A 25,883-nucleotide genomic window follows, 5' to 3' on the forward strand; every position below is an offset into this window, starting at 1 on the left:
GCAGCCCGATTTATAAAACTGCTTTCTGTTGTGCCAAACAGTTCAGTCCTGTGGGATTAACTCTCCTGGCGTTTCCCACAGCAAGACCCGGCAAAGCGCGCTGCACAGAGGCGGAAGAATTAAGCTGCAGTACCGGCCAGTCGCCGCTAGATGTCAGGTCCGCAGCGGTGTATCTAATGCGGGTATTGTGGCCGCTAGGTGGTAGCTCTGCACCAGGATTTCCTCCTCCCAGGTCGTCGAAACAACAAACCGAACTACGGAGCAAGCGGGGTGAGAGAACGTCCGAAACCGCCTCTGACCGCGACTTTTAAACTCTTTTTACAGAATTGTAGCGGAATTCAGACGGAAGCAGTATACGAATAGTAAAAGTTACGATTCTGCCGGGACTACATTTCACAACAAGGTAAGTTAGCTGTAAAATGGCGGAGAGCTATCTGGAACTTAGTTGATTTGTATTTTGCTAGCCGTCTCGCTAGCCAGGCTAGCTGTGGATGAGCCCAGTGCGCGGATGTCTGCCTGAACCAAGTCGCTTCGCTAGCTCGCGGTACATGGCTACTTCGGTTGTTAGCACGCTAGCGAGCTGGATTTTTGGAACAGGAGCGCAAAATATGTAGATGGCGACCAAAAGAAGCGTTTTATTGTTTCAATCGACTTACTTGCACTTTATATATTTGTAAACAAAGTGTTTGTTGCTTATGCAATACGGTACTGGAACTCCCGAGGCAAGATGGAGGACGCAAGGACGTGATGTTTTTTTAGGTAACGTTAGCAGTAGCTGTTAGCATGGCTAACTAGTGGGAGTTATTTCCAGCTTGTTAATCACACAAAACCCTGTTTTTATTCCCTTTATCTGTGCACAAGCTCCAAATACGACTTGTACGCGAACAGAAGGTGGTAAATATCCATGGCAACATTATTGGCGAGCGTTATTGTGTACAAGCTAATATTAGCTTGCTAGTACAGTAGGGCTTGCGTTGTTTTGTTATTATGCTCCAAGTATTACAGCGTCGGTAAACGCTGGCATGCCCTCAAAATCTAGCGATAATGCGTTGTACAGGTTTGTCGGCTTTCTTGTAAGACTAATCGCAGTTTGTTTGCACAGAGTAGTGCGTGCTTACTTCATCAAATTTCAACTAGCTGACGCTGGGGAAAAGACGCCAAAATCCCCGGTTACTTAGCTAGTGGCGCTAGCACCAGCAAGCGCACCGGTGTCAATTTTGACAGGAGCCGACGGAGAGCGTAGCCGCGTCGGCGTTGTTGGAGGGAACTGAGCCGGTACTTTGTGGCACGCTTGTCTTACGGGAATCCGCACAGTTTGGTTTGGCCGTTTAATTTTTATGGTAAGACGATCTAGTATCGCGTCGCAGGAACAAGTTTATGAGATACACTGGCCGATTTGGCGCCACTTTTTCAGTCTACACCCATAGATTCCCGTCGTCTTGTCGTGCAAGTACCCCCCTCACTATCAAGGAAATGGGCACGTTATCAGATCGCTACGCCGAGAAATAACCCACTTAAGTTTAAACACAAAAAGTCGTTTGCAACCAACTCGTACCCAGCGCTAATATTGAATGAGTTAGCATGAGCTGTGTTGCTTGTGTTTTTTAGATTTTCCAGCAGTTATTTAATATTCATAATAAACACATTTAAGAGTCGCATTTCGGCATGTGCGGGCCATCGTGTGCAGCACGCGTTGTGAGAAAGAATCCCCCCGATTTTAGGCTGCATCACATTTCTAATACAAGATAGCTTGACGTCTATTTACTACTCTTTCCTGATATTGTAATTTGCAGTTACTTCGTGTGCTGAGGCTGAAAGGGGCACATACTGCACCCAGAGCGGTATATGATGGGAGGAGTTTATGTTTTGCCTTTTCAGGACTGAACACTTGACTCTGGAGTGCTTTCATGGCCCTCCGTGTCTGCTAAAAGAGGAAATTTACATTCGCTTCTAAATTAGGCGACGGAGTAAGAATCCCGGTTTGAAAAAAAGTTACTTCTGCTCCTCCACTTTGATGTATGGTGCCACTAATTTCCACATCACAGCCATGCAATAGTTTCCCTGTGGCCTGCAGTATCTTGTTGATGTTGATACTGGCTTTTGATTGGTGGAGATATGTATGGGGCGGATAGGGCAGTGCCATATTTGGCCATTGAGGAAGATACTCCAATCTTCCTTGCATGACGTTGTCTGTAAAGCAGGGGGAGCAGAGAAAGAGAGGGAGCCAATGGCTAGACAGTGAGCGTGACAGGAGCTTTGTGTCCGCCCCCTGTTACCATGTGAAACCGTTTTTTTTTTTCCTCCTCTCTCTCTCTGAACGGCATCAAAGAAACATTTGCTCACTACAGAGGCTGTGATTCCTGTGAACGCGCACACAGTATATGTATATGATGTTTGTTTTTGTACAATTTGCAGTCTCTGCTGTGTGTGTGTGTGTTGAAATGTTGATCTCTAAATGTATTGCGTTTCGTATTCTAGGTCACATGCAACCTCTCCTGTCTTGTATTTTCTGAGGATCTCAAGCCAGTCGTAAGTTGAAGTTATACAGAAGATGTTACAGAAATGATAGCAGCACCAGAAATACCATCAGAGTTCGCCTATACTCAGTAAGTACCTGCTTTTATTTTTTTTCACAAAAAAATGTACAAGTAAAGTTTGAGATTGATGTGAATTTTAAATCTATTATCGGTTTGCGTCTACCAGGGATACAGACACACGATTCTCCTCAGACACAGACTTCTCTGAGGATCCTGATGGAAGGACTGCAAATTCAACTAAAGGAAAGGTATGAAAAGAAAAATGGCCCCTTTGCTCTGGGTCAATGTCCTGCTTGGTTAACCCAGTATTGCCACTTTTTTTTTTTTGCAGTTACTCGTGACATGTGTGTAAAGTTAGCTTTTCTTACCCTCTGCAGTGATTTCAACTATTGTTTTTTTTTTTTTTTTGCTCTTTCTTAGGGTGGAAAGAAGGGGAAGAAGGCAGCAGGGGAGAAAGGCAAAGGAGGGAAGGGAGCAGGCCGGATAAATGGCCACCACCAGGAGAATGGCATGGAAAACATGATGCTGTTTGAGGTGGTGAAGCTGGGCAGGAGTGCAATGCAGGTATGAACTACAAGCTCCTCGAGGTTACCACGTTGTAAAAATCTGTTATTTCACTTGAGCAAAAACATAACGGTGTACTTTTTTATATTGGTGTGTGATTTCTAAGTGTGCCCATACCTGTCTTTCTGCAGTCTGTTGTTGATGACTGGATTGAGTCTTACAAACACGACAGAGACGTTGCGCTACTAGATCTCATCAATTTCTTCATCCAGTGTTCAGGATGTAAAGGTACGCGTGTGTCTCAGTTTGAGTCACTCTCCTCCATGACTGGCTCTTTTATGATGCATTAAGGAAAAACATCTGATTATGTGTGTCCTACCTCCTCAGTGGGATGTTCTTCTTGATCACTTAGTAAATTGTCTTTTTTCTGTTTTCCAGGTGTGGTCAGTGGAGAAATGTTTCGCAACATGCAGAACTCTGAGATCATCCGACGAATGACAGAGGAATTTGATGAGGTAACTTATCTCATCAGAGTAATCACTGCCATATTCACCTTAAATATCTCATTCATGTCACTTTCGGTTAAAGTCTGAATTCTTTTATTTTCCAAGGACAATAGAACCTTTTACCTTGTTGCTGATAACAGCTGTCTGTGGTCATATTCACCATTGTATTTAATTTATTGTTGTTCTTCCTCCTGTGTGCCCTGTAGGACAGCGGCGACTACCCTCTAACCATAGCCGGGCCTCAGTGGAAGAAGTTCAAGTCAAGCTTTTGTGAATTCATTTCAGTGCTAGTGCGCCAGTGTCAATACAGTATCATCTATGATGAGTACATGATGGACACAGTCATCTCCCTACTCACCGGACTGTCAGATTCCCAAGTCCGAGCCTTCAGACACACCTCAACACTGGCAGGTAAGTTGAACTGTGGCTGTGAAGTACATTTAAATGTTGGTACTAAATTGCAATAAGTGGCTTTTGTTTAAAGTATACAGAGTAGTTAGCTGGGTGGGGAAAGTGGTCAGTTAGGGAGGATCGCTCACAGTACACCTATATTTGCACTGCTAGCTTGGTTTTAGTACTCTTACGTTTTTAATAGGAGTAACCATGCATTTACATGATTTATACAGTGTTGTTTTTTAAGAATGCTTTTATTGTAAAGTTTGTTTTTTCAGCAGATTGTATGTTTTGGGATTGCTAAAACTAATTTTGGCTATTCAAAATTTTTTTATTTATTTTTTTTGTTTAAAGTAAAGTGTAGAATGAATACGACCACTGATAAAGCCACTGAACACCTGTGGCCCATCCGGACAGATGTGGTCACTTATTTTGCCTGATTAGACCTTTTTAGCCTTGTTGCAGCCTTAAGAGCAGGGACATTTGCATCTTTATCCTTGGCTGTGCTTGTTGCAAACAGCAGTCAGAAATCGCTTTAGCAGCAAAGGTGCATTTACTCACTAAAAAGAACTGCCAAAGGCACCTGGTGGGGCAGATCATGTGCTCTACATTTACTCAAGGTTTCCAGAACACACAGCCAGTATCATTTATGCAGTTCAGTTGTACATTTTATGAAATAATTTTTAGTAGAGCAGGCGTGTGGTGTCACCACAAAACATTTGTGTCATTCTTTAGTGCTCAGCTGTCAGTGTTCAGCTGTAATATGCTTTTGTTGTGCTTATGTTTTGGTGTCAGGCCTGATTTTGACTGGCAGGATGGAGTGTTTCAGTTTGTTCACAGTTATTTAAGTTAATACTCGAGCTTTCTTGTTTTGTGGATACAGCTAAAAGTGGAGCTATTCATGTATGTAGAATACAGAGTTTGGGGACTGTTGTTTAATTTAAAGTATAATTGAATCCAACACTAATTAGCCACAGTAAAATGCAAACAGAACTTGGCTAAATTTCTTCCAAATACAAAGGGTGTTTCAACAGCCTCTATTGTTAGGGTGCTTTGTTTTTGTTCTAAAGGTTACCTTTTGCCACAGGGCTAGTTGGTGTTGCACATTATTGACACCTTACACAAACACAATTTGTCAAGTCAGATAAACTCGGGTACTTGATGTTGTGAGTCAGTTATTTATGATTACTTAAGATAATTGCTGTTTTCTCTGCAGTCTTTTATTAATTGCCGTTACTTGTGTTTTCGACAGCCATGAAGCTGATGACAGCCCTGGTGAATGTAGCTCTAAACTTGAGCATCAACATGGACAACACCCAGCGCCAGTATGAGGCAGAGAGGAATAAAATGGTGGCTAAAAGGGCAAATGACAGACTGGAGCTGCTCCTGCAAAAACGCAAAGAGGTGAGGGTGGCCACAATTTGCTGTTTATGCTTGTTTGGAAATTTTGCTTATCTAAGCACAAGCCGTATGCATTTAGATACACTTCCTCTTTGGATGCTTCGAATTCTAGCTGAAATCTCCTGCCAGATGCAGCTCGTCTTCAGCAGTGTTATTGTGATTTGGTAAATTCTAAGGTTCATTAGCCAATGCGGCATGCTCCAAATTAGAGAGAAGTTTTTGTCCAAATTTTGCAGAAAGTTTCAACACCAGGTTCTTTACGTAGCATGCTTTTGCTGTGCATGCGTGACAATCTGTTAATGCAATAAGATCTCTAACCTGTAACAACTGTGGCAACTGTTTTGATTTTTGTTTGAGAAAACAATACGGGCGGGAGGGAAAAAGAAATAAGTTCACTAAAAAAATAGTCTTTTATTTTCTTCTGTGATTTGGAATTGATTCACAGATTCCCGAAATAAATGTTAGTATGTTGCCAGTGAAGTTATTTTAATGGATTGAAAAAGGCCATTTCTCGTGAGAGCAATGTGCAGCACCCAGATGGTGCACAGGCACACACACTGGACTTATTTTGTAGTTGAGTTGAAAAGAACACAAGCACTTGAATGCATTTTAGATTTTAATAACTTTATAACCTGCTTTGCCATATGAAAGTAAAGCATTCAGTGAAAAGGCCCAGAGACAGACTGTAGGGTGGTTGAGCACCGAACTCTAGCGCTAGCAAACAAGTTGACCCACCGGCACGCACTGCAACTCTGATCGGGTGGAGAACATAACTTTGTCTACAACCCGTTTTATTTGAAGAGCCCTTTGCAGCGTTGTGGAGCTCAATGGGTTCAAATGACAACAACACTGCTGTAAAGAGGCTTTTTCCCAGCTGCTGGAGACAGAATGCTGGTAACAACAAAGCAGAGGGCCTCACTTGTGTCCCACCTTTACAGTATATGGACCAGTTTGTTTTTTTAGGGGATATTTTTTTCAGACACTTTCTCTGCTCATCAGACAGTGAGTTTAATCAAGACCCGTTTGCTTAACTGCCAGTTATGTTTCATGTTATATTTTAAAGACATTAGTCAGTGGTTTGGTGGGGAGCAAACAAGTGCATTTTAATCTATTTATTGAATCAAGATTTGGTTTGAAATCAAGAAATAAAATATTACACTAGGGTTTGATAGTCACAATCAGTACACAATAACTAAGTTAGCTTTAAAATCCAGTACATCAGTTTAGCTTATCAAATTGAGCAATGCTTCTGACTGTGGATTTACATTCACTAAGTGGTAGGTATTGCTTGTAAAAGTGGCTTTGGATGATTTTACTGAAGATTGCATGCCATTCCACTCATCTCAGGAGATTTTTTTCTTCATACTAGCGTATATTGTAGAGCACTGGCAAGCAGAGATGGCTGGAGTCTTTGTTTTTCCAACTGCTACTGAGCCTCATGGCCCAATATAACAGCCCTGATGTTCTTTCTTTTTGTGCAGTCATGACAAGAATTTGACTTGTAGGCTATTCCCTCCTACAGGCCACTCTGTTCTGACAAATCATGAAAGAACCTGCACACAACCACCTTCCAATCCCGGCTAACGAGTCAGTTGTGACTTATTCTAGCTTGTGCCTATACATTAGTGAGTTTGTTTTTTATTAAAAGAATAGCGACTGCAACATCTCTGTAGGTGGTGGACCTACAGTGCCAAGTGTTATTCAGCTAGCATTGTCAGTCTATTAGGTTATATAACAGCAGGTCCCACCGGGCATCCATCTGTTAGTTCACTGTGGAGCCACACCACAGCATGGTGGCATAGTTGGCTGTCACACACGTCTTGTTATGTTAACAATGCCTCCTGGTCATCCCGTACTATAGCGGTCGAGTCAGCAAGCGTGTATGTTTCATCGCTCGAATGTGCTCATCGGTTTCATTCTGCTCTCCATTTCAGCTCCAAGAAAACCAGGATGAGATTGAAAATATGATGAATGCTATATTCAAGGGAGTGTTCGTTCACCGATATCGGTAAGGCTTCACATAAAACCTTTTCATACGGTCGTCGATGCTTCTGACGTGGTCATTTCTTGTATTTCGTTACGCTAATGATGATGTTTCCAACAGTGATTCGATAGCAGAAATCAGGGCAATCTGTATAGAAGAGATTGGAGTGTGGATGAAACTCTATAGTGATGCCTTCCTCAACGACAGCTATCTGAAGTATGTGGGATGGACGATGCATGATAAGGTGGGATATAAAAAGCTCTTTTTGTAATTCCTATACTGTTTCAAACCCATAATCTACCAACTCAAGAGTTTTTACTTCTTTTTATTTTTGCTGATTTGACCTCTTGTGGTTATTCAGACTGATACTAACTTACATCTACCTCACTGCCCTGTAAATTTCCATGAATCTGTCAGCGTTAGACAGCCTAAACCTCTGTCAATTTAACAGCAAAACACAATTCCCACTCTAACTGTGCATAACTTTAATCTGAGTAAATCCCTGATCAGACAAAATAGGCAAGAAACACCTGTGTTTGTGTGCAGTGCTGCTAAAGTCACAATCAGCAACTCAGTGGGAAACATCGTGTAGCCACCAAAATTCAAAACGCTGAATTGAAACCTGCTGTTATTCCAACGTTGATTGACAGGTCTAATAGGCAAACAAATATAAAAACAGTTTAATCTTTGGTATGAATGTTTTCTAGTGTTTACGGGTTGTTTATTGTTTTTTTTAAGCAAATTAGAAAAGCAGGTCTATATAAAAAAAAACATCAATTTAGATAATTTTAATTAGAGGACACTGTCATATTGCTCAAACTTCTCTTATTTAAGTTATTAACTTGAATTTTTTTAAAAATCTGATTGCTGCTGACAACTGTAGCAACAAATAATGGATAAATCACTGTCTTCTTTCTCCATTGCAGCAAGGCGAGGTACGTCTGAAGTGTCTGACAGCTCTGCAGGGTCTCTACTACAACAGAGAACTCAATGCAAGACTGGAACTCTTCACCAGTCGCTTCAAGGTCAGCACCACCTGCTGGACAACTTAAACACAACAGCTACAACTTCTAACTACAACTTTATCTGCACAGTCTGATACAGAAACCAGCTCCACGCTCTGTTGGCACACATTTTTATTGCATTGGCAAATTTTGTACCTATTAAGTCAAATAACTCACTAAGATCTGCTGTCTCTCTTTGCTCAGGACCGTATTGTCTCCATGACTCTTGACAAGGAGTATGATGTTGCAGTACAAGCAATTAAACTGCTCACTCTAGTCTTGAAGTAAGTGGCTGTTCTTGATGACATCTTGTGTTGTTTACCATATTTCATTGGGTTGTAGTCCTTAGTACATATGTACGACTGACGACTCCTGTTTGTGTTTGTCTCTGCAGTAGTACAGACGAGGTTCTGACCCCTGAGGACTGTGAGAGCGTCTACCACTTGGTTTACTCGGCACACAGACCTGTTGCTGTTGCAGCTGGAGAATTCCTCTTTAAGAAGTATGTCAGACATAACTTTTTTTTTGTTGTTGTTTAGGTTCATACTTGCATTTTGTTGGAAACTTCAGAGGTGTAGCATGTAAATTTGTTCAATTAGAGCTGCTCTGTTGGCATTTTACAAGTGAGTCAGTCCTCACCCTAGCTTATAAGTTTTAATTTTGCAGGCCCCCTTGCTGCTTCCAAGAAATATTATGTCGAGGTTGTGTGTTTTGTGTGATGCTAACTAATGAAAAACATTCTCAAAGATTGTTCAGCCAGCGGGAACCGGAGGAGGAAGGTGCCCCCAAAAGAAGAGGCAGACAAAGCCCAAATGCCAACCTCATTAAGACCACTGTCTTTTTCTTCCTGGAGAGTGAGGTACATCATCATCTTTCATTTTCTATTGTCACATCCAGGCAACATTTTTCTGTCTTCATTTGCAGCACTGTATGTAAGCAAATTCAATCATTCATCCTTCATTTGTGTGAACACCTGTCTTATTAGCTCCACGAGCACGCAGCTTACCTTGTGGACTCCCTCTGGGAATGTGGTGCAGAGCTACTGAAAGACTGGGAGTGTATGATCAGCTTACTGCTAGACGACCCGTTGCCAGGAGAGGAAGGTAGAGCACTGGTTTCTTCTCGCTTGTGTACTGGTATGCAGTTCAGAGCACACATGTGGGAGGTCACGCTAACTGTTTTGTGTTTTGTTTTGTTGCAGCTCTTACAGACAGACAAGAGACAGCCCTGATTGAAATCATGCTGTGCACTGTACGCCAGGCTGCTGAATGCCACCCACCTGTTGGAAGAGGAACAGGGAAGAGGGTAAGAGTGGCTGATACACTTTGAATGGTGAACCAAGATTGGTTAAACAATACTTTTTTTTTTTCCCCAACTGTCTGACTGTCTTGGGATTGCTGTGAGGGCAAAATGTGTTGGAAATTGAGAGCTTTGCTTAACTTTGAAGCTGGGTCAGTACAAGCTGAACCCGTAGACAGTTAAAAGTACTGCACTTGTACTTGTACATCAGTTAATGTGTCGAAAAATCTGCGATCCAACCATTGTAAAAAGCCAGTCGTGGATTAGATGGTTTTTCGAACTTTGCTTTCTTCTTTGCTTTGTCTGACAGCTGTGGTTTACAACATTTAATACACTGGGGAATATGAGGTTTCTTTGATAGGCATGGTTGAGTTTCTTTAGAGAAACATTGGGATTTTGAACATATTATGTGTCGATAGTGGCAAACGCGCTGCAGTGTTTTGAGTTAATATTTACACATTTTCTGCATGTTTTTACAAGTAGAAATCCGATTCGCAGCTTTTCTTTGTACTGTTGGTTTTTAGTAAATTCCGTGTTTCAGTGCTGAAAACACACTTTTAGAGTCTTACAGGGTTCAACCAGAGTGTTTTTGCCCCTTAAGTGTAAAAGTACTACGAGGGTGTTTATCGCACATCAGGTTCAAAAGAGCTGGTATCGGTTTTACTTTACCACTTAAATTATTAAAGAAATGCAGCGAAAGAAATGCTCCTGGGAACTGCACTAAAGCTACAAACCTCCCCAAATGAGACAAAATATGTGCTTAAAAAAAAGAAGAGGATAACGTGCCAATAAGGAAAAAAGCAAACATGGTTGGAGTGAAAATTAAGCGTACAAGAGTCGTCAAAAAGTAAACATTAATGAAAAATCCTGGAGTATTTTTATCTTATTTTTTTGGTGTGTGTGAATGGAAATGAGTTATGTGCACAGCCATCTAACTTACTTGCATCACATGTTCAGGTGATGACAGCTAAAGAGAAAAAGACTCAGCTTGATGATAGAACCAGAATGACAGAGCTGTTTGCTGTGGCTTTGCCCCCTCTACTGGCCAAGGTATGTTACATCCACTGTGCTCTTTCTAAGCACTTTCCTTTACAGCTTTAGCATAAGAAACGATCATCATGTTGCATGTTTTTTTTTTTTTTTTTTTACAGTACGCTGTGGATGCAGAGAAGGTGACTAACTTGTTGCAGCTGCCTCAGTTCTTTGACCTGGAAATCTATACCACAGGACGTCTGGAGAAGGTAAGACGACTACAGTCAGATCAGGACAGAGTTACATCAATGTGTTTAACATGGTAATCTAGTAATAGTTTATCTCCTCCTGTTATAACACATATCTTTTTTTTCCCCCCCTCTAGCACCTGGAATCCCTGCTGCGTCAGATCAGAGAAATCGTAGAGAAGCACACAGACACTGAGGTTTTGGAGTCCTGCTCCAAGACCTACCATGCCCTCTGCAATGAGGAGTTCACAATCTTTAACAGGGTGGATATAGCCCGCTCCCAACTGCTGGATGAGCTGGTGGACAAGTTCAACAGGCTACTGGAGGATTTTCTACAAGAGGTAGGAGAGACAGCATGCACATGTAACCACTCCCAAACATGTTTATGTTTATACTCACTGCACTGTTTGGTAAAGTGAGCCTAAACGTTAAAACAGGCGTTAAAAGTGACTCTACATCGCTTCAGGTGATGCCGTAAAACATGTTGAGTCATCTCACTAGTGAGTCCAGTATAACCAGAAAACAGCAGGAAGTTTAGCTAGCTCAAAATATGCACCACGAAGTGAGTGTTACCCAGCATTATGTGTTTTTATCCATTCTTCTGAGAATGGATACATCTGGCTTATCAGGCAATGTTGAATAAAGTATTTGACAGATTGCATTTGTGAAAACGGTGAGAAAACTTTGATACTGTGTGTGAGAAGAAGCTCATCCAATATCTGTTTGATGAACCCAAAAATCTTGCATTTGTGTCCATTCTGGTGGATTCAGTCTTGATCAAATGCGTGAAACATCTTGAACCATAAACGAACAGTTGCGCAATTTCTCTTTTCAGGGTGAAGATGCCGATGAAGATGATGCTTATCAGGTTTTGTCAACTCTAAAGAGGATCACAGCATTTCACAAGTATGAAATTATTCTCTGAAGTGCTTGTTTTCCCTCAGACACTTCATATCTGTCTGTCACAGCTTCTGTGTCCTGTTCAATTACAGCAATAATTTACCCGTGATTCTGTGTGCATGTGTTTAAAACTGACAAGATGTTATCAAATGTGTTGCAGTGCACATGATCTGTCAGGGTGGGATCTCTTCACCAGCAACTTCAAACTGCTCAACACAGGTATAGAGAATGGAGACATGCCCGAGCAGGTAATTAAACGTATACATACACCAAGTGAAGTTGTGAAGCTACACATTATAAAGATTGTAAATATTAACCAATCTGTTTTTGTACCATGAGCAGATAGTCATCCACTCACTGCAGTGTACCCACTATGTGATCCTGTGGCACCTGGCCAAGTTATCCGAGGGCAGCTCCAGAAAGGTGAGGTCTTAAACTAACCCCATTGCTGTTCTCCACTGTTTTAACAGAACTGGACAAGTATAAGTGTGATTTTTGAAAAAATTTAAATAAGTGACTGTTGTTTCTGTCAGGATGATCTGGTGACCCTGAGGAAGCAGATGAGGGCATTCTGTATGATGTGTCAGCGCTACCTCACCAATGTCAACACAGCCGTCAAAGAGCAGGTAAACAGACAGAAGAACAGCGAATATCCATGTGTAGCAGCAGTTGTAAATCAGTTTTAAAGCCAAGTAGGAAAGTACATACAGTACAAAATAGACATCATCAACAAACAGACAAATAATAAAACCTTTTAACTCTTAAGAGGTGGTTTGGCTGCATTCATTACAGCTGCAGTGGATATTTTTGGCCACAAAGTGCTGGTAAGTAGAGTGGTATTGCATGAGCAAGTGACTACCCTCTGTTTGCTTTGCTCATGTGTGATGAAAAGGTCTTGGATGCAGCTTGGTGATGAAGCCATCTGTGCCTCCCAACTGAAGAAGTCACATTTTCTCTAATCTTAGATGCTCTGTATAGTTATATACAGAAGCTTAGTTTAAAACCTAATTGGCAACGAGTCCTTTTGGATAATGCTTGTACACACAAAGTTTGAACATTTTGTTCTTTTTTTCTTCTCTCCCGCAGGCATTCACCATCCTGTGTGATCTTCTGCTCATCTTCAGCCACCAGATGGTGTCCGGAGGCAGGGAACACCTGGAGCCCCTGGTCTATTCCCCCGAGGACTCGCTGCAGTCTGAACTGCTCTCCTTTATCCTGAACCATGTCTTCATAGACCAGGACGATGACACAAATAGCACAGGTACAAATGCAAATGTGAAAGTCTGCCACCTCTCCTGTGGCCAAGGTGAACAAGTAAATGGATAGTTGTTCAATTTATTTTTTTTTCCAATCTCAGATGGGCAACAGGATGATGAGGCAGTAAAGATTGAAGCTCTGCACAAGAGGAGAAATCTCCTGGCTGCCTATTGTAAACTCATCATCTACTGTGTGGTAGAAATGAAGACAGGAGCTGACATCTTCAAACAGTACATGAGGGTAGGTTTGTCATTTAAAAATGCAGTCGTATATTATGGCCATTCCTTTCGAACAAGAAGGACTTGTGCAGTAGAAACATGAATTTTAATCAACACATTTGCAGCACAGTTTGTCCAATCAGTAGATATGTAAAACAGCACCAAATCACGAGCACAGAGATAAAAATTTGTAATGAACCAGTCGTGTTTTTTTGTCTTTTACAGTATTACAATGATTATGGTGACATCATTAAGGAGACTATGAGTAAGACTCGGCAAATTGACAAGATTCAATGTGCCAAGACACTCATCCTCAGTCTGCAGCAGGTCAGTGTGCACACTCTCGCTCATTTCTTAATTACCTCAGTAATTCTGAAACCTTCTGTTCACTCGTTCCATGTATGAAATATTGTTCATCTGATTTTCTGTGTCTCCTTTTGTGGCAGCTGTTTAATGAAATGCTGTCCGAACTGGGTCATGGGTTCGATCGCTCCTCCTCTGCGTTCTGTGGAATCAAAGAGTTGGCCCGACGTTTTTCTCTAACCTTCGGTCTCGACCAAGTCAAAACCAGAGATGCCATAGCAATGCTGCACAAGTAAGGCTTAACTCCAATCTTTGGTGTATTGCATTACTCTTCTTACATTTTTTGGCCCTTATATCTTGGAACTGTCATGTTAGACAAATTACTCCTTGAATACTGTGTTTCCTTCTGCCGTGTTATTTTTCCTGTGGATTTTGGAGGCTTAAGTGATGAAATGCTGCAGTTTATCCTATTCCCATGCAATGAAAGTATTGTGTAAAGACAACACGGGGCTGTTTGAATGCAGAGAAAAGCAGTTGTGCTATTTAAACAAAACTGCTCTGTTGCATAGCTTATATACATAACCTATGCACTAATCAAAGGAGCTGCACAAGGTGGTCCATGTGCTCCTTTATAGCAGAATGTGAGGTCAGAAATGTTTTATAAGCAACACTAACTCCTGCAGCTGCAACATAACATATCTCCCATTAGCTTCTCTACGCAACAACTAGTGCGGTGGCAAAAGAAGCATCGTTATAATATTAAACTTTGCACGATGCTTCTTTTTAACGGTGATGGAAAATTTCGTGTTTAAAAGCACACATTCTTCCACTACAGCATCACGTGTGCCTCCTTTCTTTCATGTGGATTATTGGATTAGAATCTCGTACAGTTTCCAGGAAAGCCAGTGAATGCACGTTTGCTATGTTTGGTCGGGTATCCTCTACACTTGTGTGACATATGGCCGTAGTGCGTAACGGAATATGACAGGTGTGCAACAGGCTTTAAGGTAAAGAAACGCAGGGCTGAAAATTCTGTCTCGTATTCAAAATGTTTAACGTAAACGCCGTAGGTGATTTTGCACATTATTGCGTGATGGCGCAGCGTGACAGCTGAGTGTATTTAAGTGGAAAATCTGTGACTGCAGCGACAGAGGGTATGTCCATATGTCCAGATCTGTGCCATACACCTAAAATGACTTCATTTCGAAACAAGTAGGCAAGAGTGTTTATTGTCTCATATTGGGAATTGGATATGTAGAATTGTGTAATGGTGAATTACAATAATTGGAATTAACTGATTATTTTTACCTTGAAGTATTGATTCATCAAACTATAATCATTCAAATATAATTCATAAAGATTTTAAGATGACAACAATGAAATGTAGAGTTTTTTTAAGCTTAGCCAAAATCTTTGTGGCCTTACGACTATACGTTTAGAGGCAACTGCAATGTCGAAAATTGAAGCCTTCGTTGCACGTACATTAAGAACAACATTGGAGTGGTGCATCAGACAGAGTTCCTGCATCCTGAAGTTAAACCTTTTTTAATGAGGGAGGAGAGGGAGATGTAATTTTAAAGCGTTTCAACCAATGTATTTACCATTTTAATCAGCTATTAGTGAAAGCAGAGTATCTTTTGTATATCTTTGAACGCAAAGGGATCCTTAAATATTGAAAAATCTAAATAATGCTTGTAGAGCAACGTAAAAATGTCGAGCTGGTGACCCCTGATTAGAATAAATGCCTTTTCTTAAAACTCTAAATAGGTGCCATCTCACTGTTTATGATACTTTTACTACACAGTTCTTTTGTTTGATGCACATAAAACTGTTGCTAATCGTTGCTCACAGTTTTTGCTTTCTGTCTTTGCACCTCTTAGGGACGGTATTGAGTTTGCATTTAAGGAGCCTAGTCCCCAGGGAGAAGGAGGCCCTCCCCTCAACCTGGCTTTCTTGGACATCCTCAGCGAGTTCTCCTCCAAGCTTATGAGACAAGACAAGAGGACTGTGTAAGTCTTTTTTTTTTTTTTCTGCTGAGCTTTTGGGTGGGAGGCTTCAGTGGCTCAGTGCAACAGGTGTTTGTGACAACTGGTGCAACTGGTGTTTCTGATGCGTGAGATGCTTTTTTTTTCATGCCCCAGTTGGAATGTGCACCTGGTTTCATGTGTAAAGTTTGTCCTCTGTATGTTTCAGTTTGTTCATCTTGTCTATGTGACCCCCTTCTTCTCCCCCATCCCCCCCTCAGCCACATGTACCTGGAGCGCTTCATGACGTTCCAGATGGCATTGCAGCGAGAGGACTGCTGGCTCCCCCTCATCTCCTACAGGAATTCCCTGCAGGCTGGTGGCGATGATGATACCATGTCTGTAATGAGTGGCTACTCTAGCAGAGGCTCTTCCATTCGCTCCAAGAAGACCAAGCCTCCTGCTGCTACAGCTGGAACTTCAGCAGCCAAGAGGAAGCTGCCAGAAGGTATTGCACACTCAGGAATTAATAATATGTAATGGTGGCCTTATTAATGGTGGATTCTTTTTTTTTTCTCCCACACTTCAGAGAAAAATTTGCATTGACTTTAGCTGAAGTTTTAAAACAAAACATCAGCACTTTTTCTGTTATCTATAAACATTAATTAGTTCAAACTCACACAGAGAATATGTCTCCTTGAAAATCACACACAATGTAGCCCAGACATGATGTTACAAAAGCAGAGTTGGAGCCCAGATTAACCCAGATGCATTCCTACCCGCCTAGCTCAGCCCGCCAAGCTGATGGGTGAGGAGATTAAACAGCAGATGGTAGGAGAGAGTCAAACTATTCCTTAGCAATCACACAGGGTCATTTATTTCTGGGTTTGCTGAGAATTTCTTCCTGACCAAGGCTCTCACAAGAACATCAGATGTTAGATTTTAAATATCATTGCATTTTCCAATTTCTCATTTATATTAAGGCCCTGTCAGACACGTGACACTTGTTGGCTTCATCAATCTGTTAAAGGGACACAATTTGTCACTCAAACATAGGTTGCCTTTATGTTAATATAATGGTTCATTCAGCTGTTGTGTTGCCAACTGTACCTAAAGCAGTCCTGCTGTATCAGTACGTCCTAATCTCGTGAATGCTCATTGCTTAATGCAGCTGCATGCAGTTCAAAGTTGTGCCGCGTCGAAAGAGATGCGTAAATTTTACCGGGCCCGACCCAGCAAGAGTGCTGTCACGACTTATAATATATTGTAACATCTTAACAGTGTTATTTCATTTAATCAGTTAAATTTATGTAATAAAATCGTATGGTCTTAACCCTAATTTTTACGCTTGTCGGGTCAATTAATAACATCAATCTTATTACTCTATTGGAAAGCACTTTGGCTTCAGGTCTGTTGTTTTAAATGCGCTACATAAATAACCGTGGCTTGACTTGACCAGGGTGCTCATTTTGACATGAAGCCAGCATGTTCAGATGCCATTAGATCAATGGAAAGGAGAGCACGTCTGACAGCGGCTTTAGTTTTGGATTTCACTTTCAAGATTATTTCTGGCGTGCAAGCTCTACCTTCTGGCATGAAAGGACAAAACTCTTAGTGCAGCGTGTTGCACAGTTATTTGCACCGTGCACTTTGTTCCACATATGAATGAATATACCCCACTTACAGAAAAGTTATGTCAACGTCTCTGAGTGGGTTCGACAAAAGTACAAACTATGAAAAGCTCTGCCTTTAGTGTAAAGATTAATTTATTGGGTTTGTTGCAGTTACCAATAACAGTTTTAAATTTGCTCACTGTTTGTTTTGAAACTCAATATTGGTCATAGTTAACGGGCTCGGGAAGAAAATTGCCACCTGGTCGTAACGTATAACAAATCAAGTTTTCCGCACACTTCCAGAGGAGAGCAGCAGCAGCGAGGTGTGGCACCAGAGCATGCAGACCCCAGTCATGATGCCGTCCCCCCACCTCACCTCCACTGCCATGAGAGACCCTAAGAGGGGTCGTGATGACAGCTTCATGGGGGTCTACCCCCTCCCTCACGACCAGCAGCAGCCACACCAACACCCACAGCACCATCAACAGACGCCTCAGCACCACCAGCCACCCTTGGATTACAAGTATGCGTGCCTCAATCTTGCACTCCTGAACACTTGCAGTGGGTTTAGAGTTCAATAATACACCCGCTGCCGAGATCACAGTTCAGTGACTGTAGAAGACTTGCTAAGTCCTCCTTAGGCATAAAATGCATAACCTGTTGTAAAGTTTTGCACTTTTTAAATTACAAAATCGAAAACAGAAGAACAATTAAGTTGGCCAGATGACAAAAAAAAAAGGTTCAGGCAAATGTTTGACATTTAAGTTCTTTGGATTTACAACAGATTAGTGTCATTTTATGTCATTAGCATTTTGTCAGTTTATGTAAATTCAAATTCCATTAGGTGTGGAATAAACCATGAATATTTAAATCTTTCACCTCCACCGAGGCGCCATCAAACCTAAGTTTCCTTGAATGTAATGTGGTAAAGGTGCTTACAGACAGCAAGCTTTTGCCCCTGCCGCCTCCGTTCTTTCCAGTGTTAACACTGCCGTCGGCACCATCAGAGTTTATGATGCTTGAACTTCAACTTGCCACTGTGGCATGCTGTGTGACCATGGAAACTACAGAGAGGGAAACGACACAGGAGCCGACTTCACAAGCATCTGAGTGTGCCTTCGCTAGCAGAGAATAGGCGGATCAATAAAGACAAACATTAGCTTCAAAGTCAGATTATTAGGTCTGGGAATATAAGTAATCCTTACGATATTAGTGAGGATAAGTTGCTATATTAATCATGTCATAACAATCTCCTTGTTTCACCTGCAACTCATTCTGTTTACCTTTTATGATGAGATGATGAGACCAGGTGGATAACAGCAGCCTGTGGTGTGCAGGCTCATAGAGTTGGCTGTAGCTTGGATGCACCTTCCAAGTAAACATACAGAATACCGATGTTACCGGCGGCCGCAGAGGCAACCGCTCGCAGTCTGGAAGCGCCTCAAACTACTCACGAAACCCACCGTCCAACATTCACTTTTCTTCTCCTCCTCCTTTGATTTGTTGACCCAGCATTTCCGCAACTCTTTCATGCCCATTTACTTTTAATTAATTATGTTACACCAGTGCATCCTAATGCTTCATACCACAAGGTTTTATAAATATATCTCGGCTCATATCCAGGCCCATCATTCAGCTTAGTGGATCACTTATTCTCTGAGAATGGGATCTGACTGGAATGAGCCAAAATACATTAGGACAGGGTTCAATGTAATTTCCCATTTGCATACTATTAATTTTGAGGGTAGATGGTAGCAAAATGCTTGTACTTAACAGGCTGCCAAGTGTTGGCTCTACTGGGACAATGACTGACTAGTTTATTTATCCACCCTGACTCCTTACAGGCACCGGGCCAGTGGGTAACTTAGTTATATCCGACATCCTCACGGTATCTCCAGTTAATACACCAGACGCACGTGCAATAAAAACACGGCTAACTAATGCGCTCCTGTGCGTCTAGTTCCCAGGTGACGTGGATGCTGGCTCAGCGACAGCAAGAAGAGGCACGCCAGCAGCAAGAAAGAGCCATGAACTATGCCAAGCTCAGGACCAATCTGCAGCATGCTATGTAAGACACCGGCACACCGACGCCACACAAAAAGCGCAAATCTGATCCCAGGTGTACTTATTAATGGTGTAACTGTTTGCTCAGCAGTCGTCGTGGCACCGGGCTCATGGAGGACGACGAAGAGCCGATTGTGGAGGATGTGATGATGTCATCTGAGGGTCGTATGGACGATCTCAATGAAGGCATGGACTTTGACACCATGGACATTGATCTGGTGAGATCATTTAGTTTTCTTAGATTTGTACTAAGTGAGCATAAAGCAGACAATCTCCAACTCATTTTGGCCGATTGCTGATATGTGCGTTCGTTTTCTCCACAAAATTGCAGCGAATATCAGGTCTCTCTCTTAATAGAATTAGCTTCTCATTATACAAGTCTTATCGTAGTGGCCCACTGACAGAAGATACAATACTTTCTAAACAAAACTGCAAACTTTAAGCTATGCAAGTGTTATCTGCCTGTCAATGTTCAATCTGGGGCAATGCCAGTATTGCATTTTTAAGCCTTTATTAGCTGATACCAGTGATGATGCTGTTGTCTGATTTGACTGAATGGATCTTGCATACAAAGCACAGACAAAAAAAATAAATAAAGGGATCAGTCCATTCAAGAACTGGTTTCTGCTCCTAAATGTTTTAACAGAAAACTTCTAAATTACATGTCCTGTAAAATGCACTGCAGAACTTCAGCAGTGATTTATTTATTTAGTTAGTTGCAAATGCTTTAAGTAATTAGCTAAATTCGTTTGCATTTCTTCCCCACTTATCACCTCCACTGTCCTGCTTCGGTTTTCCCTGCCTGTATCCCTCTAAAAGGAATTTCAAGTTATAGAAGAAACCAGCACTTTTTAGATCTCTTTCAGGCACCAAATGAAATTGCCATTTAGAGGTAAAACTATGTATGGCGTTGTCGTGATTAGCTACCATAATTTCCAGACTATAAGCCGCTACTTTTTTCACACGCTTTGAAAACAATGATGCGGCTAATTTATGGGTTTTTACGAATTTGCCTCGAGATGAAAGTGACATTGAGAGCAACAACGAAAGAGAGACTGAGGAACTAAGTGTGTGACGAATTAATTCGGAGGTTGTTCAATTCCGACACTGAAGAAGACGACTTTAGTGGTTTTAGTGATCAGAAGGACAACCCAGTCTCGCAGCAATTCGTGAAATAGTCACAAAACTTCCAGGGACACAAATTGCCCAAATTTTTCGTGTCCCCCACCACGAATTTCAAACCAAGACATTTCAGTTGGAATTATCTTTCATGTCAGGGCCACATTTTTTTTCCCCCGTTAGACCAACCCAGTCTCATGGGTTGAGGAGGAAGATGAAGATAGCGTCAATGACTTTCTCTGGTAGGCGACTGTAGTTTTTATTTTCTTAACCAGCCGTGTTACAGGCAGTGTTCGGAAAAAAGCATTTACGTATTTGTGTATGTTAACGGTACGTATTTAATTAAAAGTTAAAAAAAAGTCTTTCTGTGTAAATATCTCATGTTAGAACGTGGACACCTGCAGCTTATAGACAAGTGCGGCCTAAAAATGTACTTATTTTCCTTCTTTTTAACATGAGTGAGTGCTGCTTATATTCAGGTGTGCTCAACAGTCCGGAAATTACGGTAATAATTTCGCCCCCAAAAAATCCAACTCAGCACTCTTTTGTCTGTCTGCTACTTTGGTTGTGAAGAACAGAGCTGCCTCAGACACTCGTATAGTGGAGACTGGGCAGTAAAAGTACATTTTATTTAATGTGATTTTTATTTGCACCATGTATTCTGATATTTTAGGCACTGCTATAGGCAAATCTAAAGACCATTAATCCAGTTATTAACGTCCTTGGAGGAACATCAGCATTTGTTACTGAGCGTACTGCTGTCCTCCTTTTTGTTTCATGGCCTAATTTAACCAACTCCTTTTCCAATTGTTTCATTCTGTTTGACTTTAATTCGACGTTAGCCAATAAAGTTAGCCTTTTCATGACTAAGACTGCAATCTTCCCTGATTTAATTACATTTGGGGTTTCTGTTTATATATGCAAACACAGGCTTCATGGGGAATAACCAGTCGGTTTATCAAAGAAAAGCCTCATTTTCTTTCGCATGCAACTGTCAGTAACGAGTATCTTGTATTGGCTTTTGCATGTAACGTGTTTCAAGGAAACAGAAGAAAGCATCAAAAGGAATTGTTGGCTTGAGGGAAGGATGTGTGGTTTTTGGTTTTAAAAAAGATGAAACGTACTCTGTTGACAGTGCGAGTGGTGGTACAACATGAGGCAACATGAAAAATTAATTTGACCATTTACGCCAACACCACAGAGTCATGTATTATGAGTGCAAAGCCAGAACTGAATTTCATCTGAGACAAATGTCTATTTTGGACGCTTATACCGGAGTATGGCTCCATAAGACGGGCTCCAAACGTCACGTTGAATCAACCAGAAAATTGTACAACTGCCCTAGTTTCTGTAAATTCTCTCTTGTTAAATGCCCCAAACGTCTCCTGAAATGGTTCTGGTTTTAGTGTCTGTTTTGTAAAAGTCTATAACATCACCATGTTTCTTTCAGTATCGTATTATGTTTTTTTGTGGAGGGGGGGAGTTTGTTTAGATGTGGATTGCTGACAAAGCAGCTGGAATATTTCCTCTAAACATCTGTCTGTTCTCTTCCAGCCGCCCTCTAAAAACCGTCGCGAGAGGTCTGAGCTCAAGCCGGACTACTTTGACCCCGCTTCTATCATGGATGAATCGGTAAGAAGCGCCCACACTTCACTTGGATTAGGCCGATGACATCCTCCATATTTCAGTGTTCCTCGACGACTGCTCTACAAACAAAAATTAGCATAATGTGAAGCGACACGCTCGTGATTGTAAATGAACTCGGTACCATTTGGAAGCAGATCAAAAATAGATGCGCTGAACTCGTTCACATTACACGGACCACTTGGTAGCATGTTGTGTTTGGGTGCTGTACAAAACATTTAAGTTCAGCTGACCAGCCTGTCGCCAAGTCGAGCATTTGTTTTTGATTGCAGAGCAACCATTTCTGCTTGTGTAAACAATTGTTATTTATTTCAGACTGCATGGCCAGCCTAGAATTCTTGTTTCGACATGTCACGGCCGTAGGAGACCCTGGGGGTTTGCTCTAAAACTGGGCTTTAAATTTAAGACTCGATAGCATGGATGTTTTGTCAACTTTAAATATTTTTTAATCACACAAAATAGTCCAAAATCAAAGCAGGAGATCAGTTTTCTCATTGCTTAATACTTTGCATCTTGTTCTGTTAAACTTTCCCTGAGCAAAGAAACAACATTCAGCATACTTGGTTTCCCAGCTTTTGCCACATGACACAACCCACCACACCACAGCTCAAAACAAGCCTGCCTCAGACTCACTTTTCCCACCGCTTTGAATAACTTTTCCCTCCGTTAGAAATGTTCTCGCCGTAGATTAGATTACGTTTTGTAACAGCGTCGTTACATCAAACATGTTGCAAACACGCAGAAATTATTACACTACCCTTTTGATTTTTTTTGTGCTTATTTTTAAAAATCAGACTGAAAAGTTGGACTGTATTTTTATTCTTGGATGTTGGGGTTAGATTACTCTCCCCCCCGTGACACTTTGGCAGCACCGGCTGCAGCGATACAACCTCACTCGTGACTCGCTGCTCTTTAAAGAGCCAACAAGTTTGGTCGCAGCCAAATATGAGCCATATTCACATCATAAATCCCACAGATGATAATACACGTGTAGTAACTCTCCTAAATCACTGGGATTACAATAAATTGTCATGTACTTAAATTATATCGGACTTAAATCATTACAGACCCACACAGTTAAACGTGCACATGGCAAGAGTGGGCCACTTGATTTTTCTTTAAATTTATGAACAGTTATTAATGTGTGCTTCTTTCTTCCCTCTAGGTCCTCGGGGTGTCCATGTTTTAAGCTAATATCCAGATGATTTTGACGCTGGGATAACAGAAGAGGCGCTTTGTATTTAAAGAGAATTTTAGATGCGAAAACAGAAGTGTTTTCTGTAAGAAAAAGCAAAAACAAAACAAAAAAAAAAAATTCTGGCTTGTACTCCACGTGGACCAATGACAACCCACACTCAGTGTTGCTTGCTCAGAGAGGACTTTGTTTCAAATATTTACTTTTATAATCTTGGGTAAGCTCTTCCTGTTCAGAAATAGTGTAACAGGCCACTTCCAAACCTATTAGAAATGTCTGAAGAAAAATCAATAATAGCTTTTTTTTTTTTTTTTCTTTTCCTTTTTTTTTTTAAAATGGGGATGAATTGGTGTGTTTAACTTAAGAAACATTTTTTTTTTGTTTATGTCTAACCCTTTTTACAATTGTAGTAAGTTACCAGGTGTGAAGTAGTAATTTATAAACGGACTGTAGTAGCTTGCTTGTACTGTGTTAGCCAAGTGGATGGAGGTCTTTATGTTTCTGTGCTCTTTTTTTTTTTTCCTTTTTTTTTTTTTTCTTCTCCTCCCTCTATCTCTTAAGTTTCTTCTCCCTGTTGTTGGGCCTGAGTTAAGGTCCTGATAACCACTGGTGGTTAAGATGGTGAGATATCACGTAGAATCAGTCAAGATCCCTTTATGCTGTGAAGATTCCCAGAGTCCACTGAACGCTCTACACTGTTTAGCAGTAAGTCCCTCGAGCTTACCCTAAGATTTGGAACACTCCTTAACTATCATCTATTAGAAAAATGTTTCCCCACCCAACCCCTCCACCTAAGAATGAGCAGAGATTTATCCCAGTAGTGCCACTGTGTGGGCTCTGGAAGACAGCAGCTCGGTCAAGGAAAAATCTTTTTCTCTTAAAATCCAGCAGCATAATGTTGAAATGGGTATCTCTACATTTTAAATAAAAGTTATATATGAATCGGTGCTGATTTTATATATGTGCTTTTGGTTTTTCTTATTTTCAACTTTTCAACCTTCAGTCACAAAGTTTGAGAAATGTGTAAGTACAACAAAAAAAAAAAACAATGAAAGCATGTGAAGCCATGCATCAAGGAAGATTTTTAAATTTGTATTTTTACGTTTTTGTTTTTTTTTTTTTTCTTTTTGTCTTGATAATGTCTTCGGGTTTCTACCTTTTTTCCTACATGTAAATTAGTTTGGATAAAACTAATGAAAAGACTTGTGAAATTCAGCTTTAAGGTTTTCTCAACATGAAAAGTCCTGTCACAAAAAAAAAAAATACTTATAGATTTCAAATGTTAAAACTGTAAGGTAGTCATTCAGACAATACTGAAGATGAAAGTTATTCAGCAGCGCTGTGGCAGCTAGACAAAGCTTAGATTTTGACATATATTTGTCACACACAAGTTTTAATGAAATGTTTTGTCTACTGAGGTTTTTATTTTGTAGTCATTCCATGCTTAAGCCTTAAACATGCTTGTGGAGGTCACCTTTTCTCACAGTAATCTTCCATGTCAGAGGATCGGTCATGTTTAAAGGTGGATAATTGGCTTCTTAGAACATGAAATATGAGGTGGTCAGATGTAATGTGATAAAGTAGATAAACAGCCTATATGTGTTTTGCCTAATTATTTTATGTAAGTAAAAAAGAAAATTCTTTTAAGGAAAAAGTACTGTTTATTGTTTGTTACTTACCACTACATTGGTATAAATTCTTATTAGATCATGTGTATATATACAAAATTTAATTTCTTTCCTTCCTTTTTTGGCCATTTCTGTGTTTTTTTTGTTTTTGTTCTTTTTTTTTTTTTCTTTCTGCACTCTTGCCTACACTCTGAGTTGTTGTCTATTATCCCATCCTCTTTCAGTCACTCTGTTTTCTGATTTGTACTTGTCTGGAGACAGTAACTTTTGAATAAAAATCAACACATTTCATCTGTGGTACTTTTTACTTTTGACCACAACAAACATTCTGCAAAGCGCCGCTCTAGCTGTGATTTACTGGGGCTGGAGTCTCGGTTTTTCCTTTTTGCCAATCTATTCAATTTGTGGTGAAATATGAATATAATTTGCTTTGACACGCTCTTGTTTTTCACTTTCTTGGCACTTGGGGGCAGTGTAGTCCCAACCAGACGTCCCCATATTGTTTTACTGTACGTGGTGTCACTCTGTAATATATGTGTCTTTTTCACTTTGCTGGAAAAAAAAAGAGGCTATGAATATGTATTTTCAAGGTTTCAATGCACACATCTCGCCGTATGTGACAGCTTCTCTTATTTGTGTTGCCTATCAAAAGGGCCCATTTTCGGGAGAGTAATGTCTTGTTGTGTGGAGACAAAGAGCGCCACAGTTGTTGTAATGATAAAAGTGAGGACACGAGGCGGCAGAAGAAAGGATGAAAGCAACGCAGACTTGTGTGTTAAGTGCATGATAAATAAAGAGGAGCTCAGATCAATGCAGGCGCGCTAGAATAGGACCTGGCAGAGAGAGCTCCCTTCATGTCCAGCTTGTAATACATGAAGAGGCTCATCTATCGCTACGTCAGTCTGCTCGCCGGCTATCGGGGATAATGTGCGGAAAAGCGCTTCCCTCGGCAGCCCCGTTTGATTGTCTTCTGTGCCGTCAGCCCTTTTTTGTAACGTGCTGTTCGCTGTGCTCATGCAGAAAGGAACCAAAGAGAAATGTTAGATTACCGTAAAGCTGTCGTCAAACCAGTTTTAAGAAGGGTTTTTCCACATCTCACGCTTGAGTGCCAATATAATTATTTTCCCTCT

At 40.9% G+C, this 25,883-nt stretch overlaps 1 protein-coding gene across 3 annotated transcripts; it reads left to right on the forward strand.

Moving 5' to 3' along the window:
- Positions 1 to 250: 250 nt before the first annotated feature.
- Positions 251 to 25,044, forward strand: stag2b (STAG2 cohesin complex component b). Of its 3 annotated transcripts, none has more exons than XM_008278141.1 (34): positions 251 to 403; positions 2,479 to 2,606; positions 2,704 to 2,785; positions 2,958 to 3,101; positions 3,233 to 3,329; positions 3,480 to 3,556; positions 3,754 to 3,958; positions 5,193 to 5,344; positions 7,276 to 7,349; positions 7,446 to 7,569; positions 8,252 to 8,350; positions 8,534 to 8,613; positions 8,724 to 8,831; positions 9,077 to 9,188; positions 9,315 to 9,432; positions 9,531 to 9,634; positions 10,586 to 10,678; positions 10,780 to 10,869; positions 10,986 to 11,189; positions 11,684 to 11,754; positions 11,909 to 11,996; positions 12,091 to 12,171; positions 12,282 to 12,374; positions 12,835 to 13,009; positions 13,106 to 13,245; positions 13,449 to 13,550; positions 13,670 to 13,818; positions 15,407 to 15,535; positions 15,772 to 15,998; positions 17,407 to 17,626; positions 19,064 to 19,171; positions 19,256 to 19,385; positions 21,841 to 21,918; positions 23,096 to 25,044. In XM_008278141.1, the coding sequence occupies exons 2-34, from the start codon at positions 2,563 to 2,565 to the stop codon at positions 23,117 to 23,119; spliced, it is 3,822 nt and encodes a 1,273-aa protein (XP_008276363.1). In that variant the 5' UTR covers positions 251 to 403; positions 2,479 to 2,562; the 3' UTR covers positions 23,120 to 25,044. The 3 variants fall into 3 exon arrangements, with proteins under 3 accessions (XP_008276363.1, XP_008276365.1, XP_008276364.1); XM_008278143.1 differs by having other exon boundaries at positions 19,259 to 19,385; XM_008278142.1 differs by lacking the exon at positions 251 to 403 and adding an exon at positions 612 to 759.
- Positions 25,045 to 25,883: the final 839 nt, after the last annotated feature.

Source organism: Stegastes partitus, unplaced genomic scaffold, assembly GCF_000690725.1.
Source record: "Stegastes partitus isolate 25-593 unplaced genomic scaffold, Stegastes_partitus-1.0.2 Scaffold116, whole genome shotgun sequence".
Classification (NCBI taxonomy): Eukaryota; Metazoa; Chordata; class Actinopteri; family Pomacentridae; genus Stegastes; species Stegastes partitus.